The 12372-nt window shown below is 37.3% G+C and overlaps 1 protein-coding gene across 1 annotated transcript; it reads right to left on the reverse strand.

Moving 5' to 3' along the window:
• Window positions 1–2193: 2193 nt before the first annotated feature.
• LOC148941333 (uncharacterized) lies at window positions 2194–6974 on the reverse strand. The gene is made up of 3 exons (XM_089104317.1): window positions 6899–6974; window positions 4373–4991; window positions 2194–2798 (listed from the first exon to the last, which is right to left on the reverse strand). Exons 1-3 carry the CDS (start codon window positions 6938–6940, stop codon window positions 2221–2223), a joined length of 1239 nt encoding a protein of 412 aa, XP_088960443.1. The 5' UTR covers window positions 6941–6974; the 3' UTR covers window positions 2194–2220.
• Between the last annotated feature and the right edge of the window lie 5398 nt (window positions 6975–12372).

Here is a 12372-nt window from a genome sequence, read left to right on the forward strand (position 1 = left end):
GAAAAAGGATAACAAACTACTACAGTTCTATACTGGGTTCACCTGTTCATTTGACTTTGTATCTTTTTTTTAATTCATCAACTGTGGTGAAAATAGTGAAAATGTGAGACTCACTGAAGCTAATGTGAGAGATCCCAAAGGTTCAGCTAAGAGACGCAACAGAAAGCTCTCTGGACGTGATCAGTTGCTTCTTGTCCTTTGCAGGCTAAAAGTGGGATTATATGAACAAGACCTGGCATTCCGTTTTTCAATTAGTCAGGGGACCGTTAGCAAAATCCTTGTGAGCTGGATCAATTTCTTATATATACAGTTGGGAAGACTTGTTCTCTGGCCGTCAAGACAATATGTCGACAGAAATATGCCAGATGACTTTAAAGCTGAATATCCCACAACTCGTGTTGTGATTGACGCAACTGAAATTCAGTGTCAAGTTCCTTTGTCATTCCTAAATAAAACTGTGTCTTATTTGTCATACAAAAGTTGGCAGAATAAAAAAGGTCTCATTGGCATTGCCCCAAACGGCATTGTGACGTTTGTATCTGAGGTGTACGATGGGTCCATCTCTGATGTAGAACTTGCCAAAAGATGTGGAATCCTGAAGATGCCATATGATGATGGTGATACTATAATGGCTGATAAGGGTTCCGCATACAGACTGACTTGCCTTCTTGCGTAAGCCTAAATATTCCCCCGTTTCTTCAAAAGGCTGGGCAATTTGCAGCTTCTGATGTGATTGAAAGACAGAAGATTGCCCGCCTCTGAATACACGTTGAGAGACTCATGATGCGAATTAAGTGCTATGGGATCTTAAGAGAAACAATCCCAGTTAACCTTGTCCCAGTTCTGAATCAGATGTGGACTGTTTGTGCCATAATGACAGTCTTTATGAACCCCATCATCAGCTCTTCAGGTGAATAAGAAGAACCAAGTGAAGAATACGTATTTTGTTTCTTTGAGTCTACTTTTATTTGAAGCATATGCCGATCCCATGCTTAAGTATATTGAAGGGTAAATAAAAGGAATTGAAATAGAGGATAAACAAATAAAAGTATTCTCTAACAGTATTTACAGAAACAGACGATTTTGTAAAAGCAATGAATACAACCGAATCTTATTGTAAAATTTTCAAGGTAGAAATAAATAAAGAAAAATCTGAGAGTTCAAGCCTCGGAGATGAGGATAGAGATTTCGTGCATGGTGTACCAAACAAAGAAGAAACCAAAGTACTTGGAAAAGTTTTCAACAACAGTTGGAAGAAAACGCAGAAAATAAATTGGAATGAAATTAGAAGCAACGTAAAAAAGGCAATTTCTTATGGAAACAACTGAAGTCTAACTATACACCAGAAGGCTCTGTATTTAATTATTTCCGTATGCCCTATAATATGGTATTCTGCAACAGTTTCTCTACCGAATAAAACAACATTAAAGGAAATAACAAGAATAATTTATCAATTTGTATGGAAAGGAAAGTAGCCAGCCAGATTAAAGAAAACGGATTTGACTAGTGGCCGTATTTTTGATGAAAGATAGGTTTTAGTTAGGTTTTTTTTTTATATATATATAGGTTAAAAAAAAGAAAAAGAATGCTTATATTCGCAGAACCTCATAATCACATAAATCAAAGGAACTCTGAATCATAAAAATCAAAGGAACTCGAAATACATTACTTCGACATTTCCGAAAAGTGTTGCTTCTGCAACATGGACCATTACTGAAACTTGAGCGTCAACCGATCAGCGTCGCGAAACTCAACTCAAACGTGTTTGCAAAGGAATTTTTTCAGTAACTGGTGCCTGTGAGGGGTTCTCTTTCGTGGTTTCTGGATACGTCGAAAAGGTCTATCACATTAATCAAAGGACCTCAAATTACAGAAGCTCAGACAAGTATTCCAGATAATGTTGGAAATAGAAATCAGTCAGAGTTTTGCCTTCATTTTCCCAGAAAACTTTATCAAAAGGTATCCTTTGTATTAGTATAACATTTTTTGTCCATGATACAAAGTCACACCATGATAGTCCAGTAATGCCAAGTTGCCCTTGGATCTGATAATAATAGTGGTGGTCTTTTCTCAAGCATGGGAGGTATGGGCATTCAGCTTAAAAACTGTTCCTCAGTTTTTTCTCGAAGGCTATATGGGCACTTGAGTTCAATAATGCCATTTGGGTCTCTTTCGCATGGGTAAAACACACGTCTGTCAGGAGACGTGGCAAGCCAGTACTCAGCTGGTATCACAATCCCACACTCCATAACCACAACGTCCCTTCCTCTTTTTTTCACATTTTTTTTTTTTGTAAATTCCAACAGCAGTTGCTTCATGCGTCCTGCCCCACTTTACAGCTGGGTTTCTATCCAAATTTCGATCTTCAAAGTTCGAGGAAACTGATTTTTTGCTCCAAGGAGTGACCCTTTTCACCACCAAACCGAATTTGCTGGAGGTAAGTCGAAACTTACGTGCACGGAACCACGTTTCACTTTCAGCCTGTCTGCGAGAATTTTTTTCAGTTTCTTTGGCTTCTGATGCTGACACTCTTAAGGAGTCTACCACTCGCTGCTGTTTTGGATCAGGATTTGTCAATATGTAACTACCTGTGCGCCCATACACAGGAAAATCAGGAAACTCAGCAGCCTTGAACAATGTACTGGTTACAACACTGAGATTGATTATAATACTACAAGTAGGATCATCTACTTGTAAATGTTTGGTCAATGTTGACAGCACTGGGCATTCCAATAATCTATTCTGAACAGGCTTGGCCTGGGAATATTTTCCTCTTTCGATGCCGTCTTTCAAAAGATCTGCAAGAAAATCGTTTTTTAAAGGTCTACTTAACACAAAAATACAAGTTTTAGCATGCCTTGGATTTCAAACTTAAAGTGCTTGTATCAATCTGGAAATGACAGAGGCAGCGGCGTAGCCAGGATTTTTTTCGGGGGGGGGGGTCAGTTTACATAATATAGTTGTCAAGAAAGCAAAAAAATGACATTAATTGTAGTGACGGATCCAGGATTTGCGATGAAAGGAGGGGGGGGGGGAAGAAGTAAAAAGTACTTCCTTGTCTCGAGCAATTTTAATTATAGGCAAGGTCATCCTAATTCCTTCACCTTAGGAAGGGACGACGAAAATGTGCGGACAAAGTCAAATCTGTGCAGAAAATTTTGAGGTTTGAAGTGGTAAATATATCTATTTCGGGCGAGAAGATGGTTTGAAAGCAGTGCTTTCTGCCGCAAAGCGGCGGAAATTTTAGAACCATGTATCACTAAAAAGTGCACTATTCCATATATTTACTTCTTTTACACCTATCTTGTGATGATTAAATTATCTTAAAACTAGTGTTGTGTGAAGAGTCTAAGTTTTAAGCAAATGTGTAGTAGGAAATGTCATTTTCTTTTTTTTTTCTGCTCTTAATAAAGTTGGTGAGTCAAGAATAGAAAAGTATTTTCTGGCATGAAGCACTACATTTTTGGATTTACCACTAAAGCGTGCATTTTTTTTCTATGAACAAGTAATTACTCTTTGGCTCCTTAATGCCTCCCGCCTACAGGACCTAATCTTCTGTGCCGACCATACTATTTTGACGACCATTGGATGGTGAAGATTGCTAATGAATTGTCCTGTCAGTGCCAAAAAGTTTAATTTTGCTGTTGAAAATGCATTTTCAAGTCTCTCTATTACAAAACCGAAAAAAGAAAAATTCCTCTGGTGCAATGTACCAACCCATCCTTAGTTACGCAATTGATGATAAGTTCCAGGGTTTTCGAACAGTCTGGAATAAGCAATTTAAGGCATTACAAGAACGCCGTTGCCCCCTTTGGACTGGGAAAATTTCCAATTTTATGGCATTTATGACAAACTACCAGATTTCAGAGGGAGGGCGATCATCCCTGTCCCCCCCCTAATATACTCTACTGAGCGCTGCAACCATGAAAGCCCATGTAAAACCTTAGATAAACTTGTACGACAACCCCTTTTGCTTTATTTAAACTTGTTATCTGTTGTCTTATTCCTTGGCATGTGTCCTGGTAGTCCTGAAGCAAAACTTTTGAGATGCAAGTCAAAACAGCAACTCACAGCATGCTTAACGCATGGAACAGTGCAGCTACTGCATTCCCCAGTTCAAAGCCCAGAAAGCTGCCCAAAGGAAGAGCAGAGAAATGCAAAGAAAAAGGTTTTCCTCATCATCGAAATGTTCACATGAGAGCCATCTCAGGATCCCAAGTCCAGGTACAGCTTACATTTGAAGGTATAATTTTTAAACATAAGTTATTGTTTCTGAGAGTAAAATGAAATTGCTTTAGTGAATCAGATTTACCTTTATAAAATGCCATTAACAAAAATAAACAAAGCTTATGTAACAGAAACTCTGTCCTACCTGAAAATGCAGATACAGCCGGGGTAAGGGAAGAAATAAGTTGCACAACTCGTAATCTCAGACTGAGACAATCATCTTTACTGACCCGCAGGTCATACAGCTGCACTTTCTTTGGAGTTGACAGTCCTCCTTCCTGAACTTGGCGAATGTCAATGTCCATCACCTTTTGTGGCTCAAGATCCCGCTTTCTCATGTAATTCCACTGTTGAGGCATTTCGGTGCAGCTCAGTGAGGCAGGGATTTCTTTGTTCTTCAGACTTTGCATCAAACTGATAATTTTCAAGAGCAACACCAGGTGATTGCAAAAAACACTTCCAGCAACGCATGAACAAGCACTGTTGATAATCTGACTGTCACATGAAAGATAGACTTTGATTGAATGTGGCTTGTCCCTCTTTTTAAAACTGCGATAGCAACTCCCTTTTATCACTAACCCTTCATTTTCGATAAGTCCTTCCACTTCTAAAATATGCACGGTTTCCAGGTCAATATATTGCTCCACCAAAAAGCTGTAGCTTCTCTTGAGTTGCCAGCTGGCTGAATTTGAAGCTTTGTAATAATCTTCAATAAGATTGTCTGAGATAAGTGGGACAATATCAAGATCTCTGCACCACTGGCCCTAAAAAATATGAGAAAATTAGAGTTGACAAATTTTGTACTGATTTGTCCTTCAAATAGACATAGGCCTAGGCCTTACCAGTTAAACTGAGGAGATTTGAGTATGGTTTTTGGGTATGAAATGACTTTATAAAGTTCTGAGTGTGTTGGAAGAGTAAAACTACTATGGGCTGCTTTAAATCTGTGGTTGGGGGGCACCAGCTTCAGACTAATAAAAAAAATAAGAACTGGAGTGGACTGGTCTTGACAATCTTGGGAAATTTCAGGGGGCCCAGGCCCCTGCCCCCTAAACATGCCACTACTTTAAATTATGTTTTTAGGAACTCTGGTATGCTTTTGTGTGACAGACATACAGCAAACTTTTTTTTTGGAGACCTGAGATCAGACACCGGAGGCCAGAGTGCTAAAAAGACAAATTTATACTCTTGTGTTTGGTGTAGCCTGAGGAAAAGTTAGAAAAAAGGCAGCTATCCTGCTGCTGAAGGAAAAGCAGGAACAAAACAGATTAGGATCAAGATCCGTTTTCAGGAGAGGAAGAGGACTATTATCATGTGCTGAATTACTCGTAATGGACTTAAATCTCCCTGATAGCTGACCAAAACCAGGGTCAGAACTAGGGGGGCAAAGGCAGCAGCTGCCCTGGGCGCTGAGTTGTGGGGGCGCCAAAGGTGTCCCCTGCAACCCTCCAAAGTTAATTAATGCTTCCAAAAAACATATTTTGTTTCTGTTCTAGGGACCGAAACTGATAGAGGGGGATCCTGAGCTACTCAAAACCTCAAATGGCGCCGTTCTCACCTAGGTCAACTCATAAATTCTCAGTCACAACACAAACATAACCGAATTTTTCATTAATATGTGCTCACTCTGCAAAACTCACTTGTACTTTTCATTGGATCCAATATGTTCATGGAACAAAAATCGATTCTGATGATCGATTAATCAAATTTAATTTCACATTGAATTCATTAAATAAAGCCAACTTAATTAATTGAATAATTAATTTGAATTCAATTTCAAAATCAATTCCGAATAGCTTATATTCTATAAGTAAATAATTTTTTTGTATTCGTATATTCAAAACCCAGTTATTGGTAATAGCAAGGCCCAAGGACATAGTCAGGGGCAGGGGCGTCACCAAGGGGGGGGGCATAATATTTATTTTGAAATTATTTGCTTTCCTACAAAGAAATCTGAGATGCAAATGATGCAATTTTCCAGCACTTTGCACCAGAAAATACCATTTCAGACCATCCAATTATTTTATCTGCTGGCAAATAAGCAAGGAAACAAACTGACAATATCCTTGAACTAAATTTATAAAATTTGATCCTTCGCGGAAAACTATTAGCTAATGATTATTATATTTGGATTCAGCATAAAATTCTAAATGGAGAGGTAGGTCTATTTCTTAGCTATCTCAATATTCCGTGAATGGAAAAATTTACCAAAATGTTACCACATGATGCCTGTGCAGTTGGAACACAAAATATTAACCTGGCTGGACAGAGAGGAATTTCTAGAAGGGCACTGACCCCCAAACCATCCAATTATCATCACCTTTGTAGCAGAATCTAGCCTAAGTATTCTTGGTACTGATTCATCATGTTAATTTCTAGGGGTCAAATTTTCCTTAAAAACTGGAAAGTCAACCCATGTTCTTAGGTCATAAACATGTTAAAATTATTGTAGAGACTATGGCGGATCTTTCTGTAACTTTTGTTAACTTCTTTGCCTTTCCTGGCACCTAACTAAATGTTTGTAATTTTCAAGTTGGAATCCATGATTGGCTGGGCAAAGATATAGCCTAGTACAGGCAAAACCTACTACCCAAGCTCAGGAAAAATCAATCCAGAATGCAGGTGATGTACAGCCTTGCTATTAACAAGATTATCAACAAAATTAATTCACCAGTGCCTTCTGAATATCAGGAAATTCCATGATAAATTCCATGTCTGCACAACAAACCTGCCAACAATATGGCCGATTTTTGCGCAGCGTTGCAATTCAGGCGGAAAAACGAATAAGGTGTATACAGTTTGTAGGCTTTGGGCATACAGTTTGGGTATTGGAATGCGCTTTTCTATGGTATTGAAACCCGTCCCCGCCTGAACAATGATGGTTCGTTGACACATTGCGGAAATCCGTCCGTATCTGTTCGAACTATGGCTAAAATGACGCTGCATTTTAAGGCAAAGATTTCAAATTATTGCAACAGCATGACCTATGTTCTTACCCTCTTCTGAAAGCTGTTGAACAATAGAGAGCCAAATGACAACTTTTTCTTAGTTTTCTTATAGCCTGGGTGCGCAGGATCATAGAAACTGGGTGTAGCCTTGAACTAAAGTCATAAGATCGTGTAGTTTTTGATAATCCATGCTCATGATTTTATTCATTTAAAAATCTTGCCAAGAGTCCGTCTTGAGGGTTCGTTTACACATTACGGAAATCCGTCCGTTTCTGTTCGAACTATGGTTAAAATAACGCTGCGTTTTAAGGCAAAGATTTCAAATTATTGCAACAGCATGACCTATGTTTTTACCCCCTTCTGAAAGCTGTTGAACAATAGAGAGCCAAATGACACCGTTTTTCTTAGTTTTTTTTATAGCCTGGGTGTGAAGGATCATACAAGCTGGGGTAGCCTTGAACAAAAATTATAAGATCGTGTAGTTTTTGAGAATCCATACTCATGATTTTATTCATTTAAAAATCTTGCCAAGATTCCGTCCTGATTTGACCGAAACGTTGCGGAAAGCTAGAGATTTTTTCTAGCACAAAATGGACGGAATTTCCGCACGGATTGCTAAATCCGCATGAATTTCCGCAATGTGTAAACGAACCATGATTTGACCAAAACGTTGCGGAAAGCTAGAAATTTTTTCTAGCACAAAAACGGACGGAATTTCCGCACGGATTGCTAAATCCGCATGAATTTTCACAATGTGTAAACGGACCAGGGCCGGATTAAAATCTGGGACTCTAGGCCCACGCGTTTTTGCCGCTCCTTTTTTGCAAGATTTTCGTAGAATTCCCAAACATTCGGGGATAGTGGAAGCACTAAACAGAACGCAATTCATGAGCCAAAAGTAATGAAAGACAGAGGTGATACCAAGCTCTGAGCTGCTGTTCTTGGGAGACAACTGACAGTTTATAAGTGGCCACGTAATTCCTGTGTTATTTTAAAATCAATTTTCTGTGAATAGGCAGCGCAGCGGCGGAGTGCACCTGACTCTTTGACGATAAATGTACTTCTGTCCAGTTTTTGTTAAGAAAAAACTGACTCAGTGATAATTTATCGCGCCCCTTGGCATTTTGCGCCCCTAGGCTGGGTCTATTGGTAAATCCAGGCCTGACAATGACCAACTGCCCCTCTTTCATAATGGCTGATATGTATTACTCATCTTTAAACACAATTACATGAAAATCACTGGTTTAACTTTGTTAAATAAAATGTCTACATTTACTATTTCTCTTGTATGGGCTATGTAACTTCTTAGGAGCAAGCGCGCAAACATTGCAGGATTACTTCCTCTACAATTGGGAAGCTAAATATATCGCATTTTAAATACTTAGAAATTGATAAGCTATCACATAATTTTTTTATTGATTGCAACTTGGTCCTCCATGGGGCAAAATTGTAGTTTGATGCCACACATTGGCTAAAACACTAATTTCCTGTGGCAAAGTCTCTTTGGTCACTCCTAAAAGGGTTGTGAACTATTAATTTTCGTTTAAATGAGCCCTTCCTATCTTCACGAGCCATCAGTTAAATATAATCACCCCTAAAGAAAACAAAACAAGAATCAGAATCTGTTTAATGAAAACAGTTGTCATGGACACATTTAAAAAAAATGCACTTAACGGCACTGTTTTGTTACATGAAAAACACTTTACTACACGAAAAACACTTCACTAAATTTTATTTAAAGCACTTGTAAGGAAAGGAACAAAGGAATTACTCAGTCTGCTTGTATGGCACGAGACGGGCATAAGCTTGCTCTTGCTTCTGGTATTTGCGCAGACAGCCATTTCAGGTGGTAATTTCGATGTACAAGACTAGACAATAAAAACTGGCCAAAACGAATCATCAGCTGAAAACGGCGATCACGAAGGCTTGGTATTTCAAGTGACTTCAGAGCGGAGCTGTAATCTACATATTTGTCACAAAGAATGACATTTACAGCGCGTTTCTGGATCCCCTCCAAATCATCACTTAAATAGTCTATGTGATGAACTTGCGGGCCCCAGACGGGGCACGTATATTCAAGAATGGGTTGAATGAAAATGAGGTACAAAGTTTTCAGTTGATATATTGGAAAAGCTAGGGTACGTATCGCCACTAGTGTCCGCATAGCATAATGCCCCTTCTTTACCAGCTCTTGTGCGTGAATAGAGAACGAACAGACCACACTAAAGGTGACGCCTAAGGTAGCCGCACACGAAGCACAAGCGAAAAAAGGAATCTGTTATCTTTCTTCTGGAAAAAAAATACAAGACTCCAAGTTTTTGTAGACTAGAAACCTTAATGAAAGGGTTTTCTAATATGTTGAACCCAATGCTGTGATTTTTATTAAGATCCCTTTTCTTTTTTGAAAATCAAGTAATCTTTCTCTGGCTTGTCGCATTTGATATCTGGCTTCCAGCTTATATATATATATATGTACATATATGTATATTTCAAATCAGCATAAAAATGTGCAAAATCATACCAAATCTTTTGCTATATTATTTCTCACTAAATTCCTTGTTATAGAGTTTCGGTTACGGTTGGCCTTATTCACTCCTTTCTTGAGTTTATTACCACCAACGGTCTCATTCTACACCGTACATTCAACATATATTTTGGAATATTGGTAGAATATTTTATTAGGGGGGTCACCAGAACCCAGAAAATGGACAACTATTTTGTTTTTAAATCGTCTTATCTAGTATCCGATCCTTATTTACCATCATCATAACAAATAGTCTTAACCACTAGACCATCATATCCTATTTGACAGTTTTTGTTTTATAATTTTTGGTTTTCCAAATAACTTGTTTATTACACGCTAGGAAATTTATCTGCATTGTATTTTTTTTGCTAAAAGTTAAAAGTCAAAGCTTACCTCTTTTGGTGTTAGGAAATGAAATGAAAAAAGGTTTTTCTTATCTGAATTGTCGTGAGAAATTAATTTATTCATTTCATTTCTTAACACCAAAAGTAAAAAGCTTTGACTGTTAACTTTTAACAGCAAAAACACAAAACACTCTACTACGAAATTAATACAGTAAGATAGCCTAGAACTTAAATTTTTATCACAGCTTATTGTGCCTTTCGCATTCTCTTTTCAAATATAAATGTGCAAAAAGCCCGTTGACATGATTAAAATTTTAATTGAGACTTTGAACGATTTTAATTGAACATTAACAGCAAAAGCGGTAATCTTTTTGACTTTTAAATTTTAACAACAAAATACACTACACTTTACATACTTATGAATTAAAAAAAAGAACATTCAGAATCAATACGTAGTTCTAGTAAAAAGTCACATATCCTAAGATGCCAATTCAACAGAAACATGATTATTGTGACCCTCCCAGTCTGAACGAGCCTCATTGTCTCAAAGTCTTGACTCATTGCAATAGTCAATTAAGTTATTGCAATTACAGGTGTAAAAAAAGACAAAATCATAGACGGAGAATTTTGATTACCAGTTCTAGAATGAGGTCGGTAATGCAAAGAGTTTAACCTCTCATAATACTCAATTAGTTTTCGGACCAAGTTAGAAGCTGCTTTGTTTTGTGCAATGAGTTTTACTGAACCCTGCTTCAGTAAAGTCCGAATGACGCTCTAGCCTTTAGTGGGCTTCAGGGAATGGTATCCCCCCTATTATTGAGGTAATTAGTTTTCTCTTGAAATTAGTTTGATTATTTGGGGTCGTTTTAGGCTGCATGTACTGAATCGTAATAATTCTCGTTCGTTTTACACTTGACATGCTAAATTAAGAATATCTTTGCCCGTTTTGAGTTTTACTATTGCTCTTTATTTTAACTTTGAAAACTATTTCTTCAATTCATTTTTTAATTTAATCTCTTCTCGTTTTTGATATATATATAAGTTTAGTATACAATATATAATGTAATGCTTACTGTATAATGATACTATTCCCCAGAAACTCAGCACTTCATCTATATCAGTATCTGTTCAGTAACCGTTTAAACAGAATAAAACTGTTTAAACAGAGATTCGGGTGATTTAAGAATAAACGAGTAATATTTCGGTTTTCTCAAAAGAGAAGCCGATACTTTAGTAATCCCTGAAATAAATCTTGAACCACTTTCCCAGTCATCTAATCAAACACGTGAACAACCCCATAGGTCTCAAAGGATGTCTGCAAGAAATGCATTAATTAAAATCTGAACTCAAATGGCATAGGTCTCCAACTTATTTAATTACTGGTTCGTGTTGTTTTTTGCGTGAATGAATTGGTTCTTTTTCTTTGTCAGTTGTTCGCTAGTATCCGTCGATGGGAGTTCATATTTTTTTGGATTTTGTGCAAATCGTGGATATTGGCGAATAATTCGCTTTTATGGCTATTGGGTATTTGGTTTTAATTTTTGGCTTTTATTGAATTTTATTCATCTTTTAAGTTTTTGGTTTTTTCTTGTTTTTTTTGGTTCTTTTCACATTGACTTTCCGCGTTTTTTTTGCTGTTGTTCTTTTCTCTTTGGCACTTTCCTTGGATACATCGTTTCGTTTCGCGCTGAAGAAGAGAGGCGTTTGTCTTCTCGAAATATTCGCTTTGTTTTTTCAGTATTTTCATTTGGCCTATTTTTGCTCGTTTTTCTTTCTTTATGTGATGTCAGGCCAATGTGGTTTAAGAAATTATCTAATACTTACTTAATATAATAATTACTTAAACTACTGTTTTTACAACACGTCTTCGGCTTAGGAGTTAAAATATTTGAATTTAGTTTGTTAGTTCTTATCAGTGTCTTTTAATTTATTTCAACATCTTCCTCAAAGTACCCTGAAAGTTGAAACTAAATGTCAGTAGCCGTTCCTGAAATATTGCAGATACACAGTTTGACAAACGGTATGTACATATCGTTCTTTGATTAAGTGCAACATCCCCCTTAACATTCTTCGAAAGTTTCAACTTAATACCCTTCACTATTCCAAAGATATGGTTGACCTGTCGTTTTGGCAAACTCGAAGGATGTCTTTTGATTTTACGTAAAATCCCCCTTAGCATTCCATGAAAGTTTCAACTTAATACGTCGCCGATCCTACGATCAAAATAGATACGTAAAGGTCCCTTCTTTTGACAAATTGGATGCACCTAGTATCTTCTGATTTAGTGCAACATCCTTCAATACTTTCTGAAATTTGCAACCTAATAAAC

Source organism: Artemia sp. Qi Xiang Cuo, chromosome 18 (assembly GCF_049724085.1).
Source record: "Artemia sp. Qi Xiang Cuo chromosome 18, ASM4972408v1, whole genome shotgun sequence".
Taxonomy (NCBI): domain Eukaryota; kingdom Metazoa; phylum Arthropoda; class Branchiopoda; order Anostraca; family Artemiidae; genus Artemia; species Artemia sp. Qi Xiang Cuo.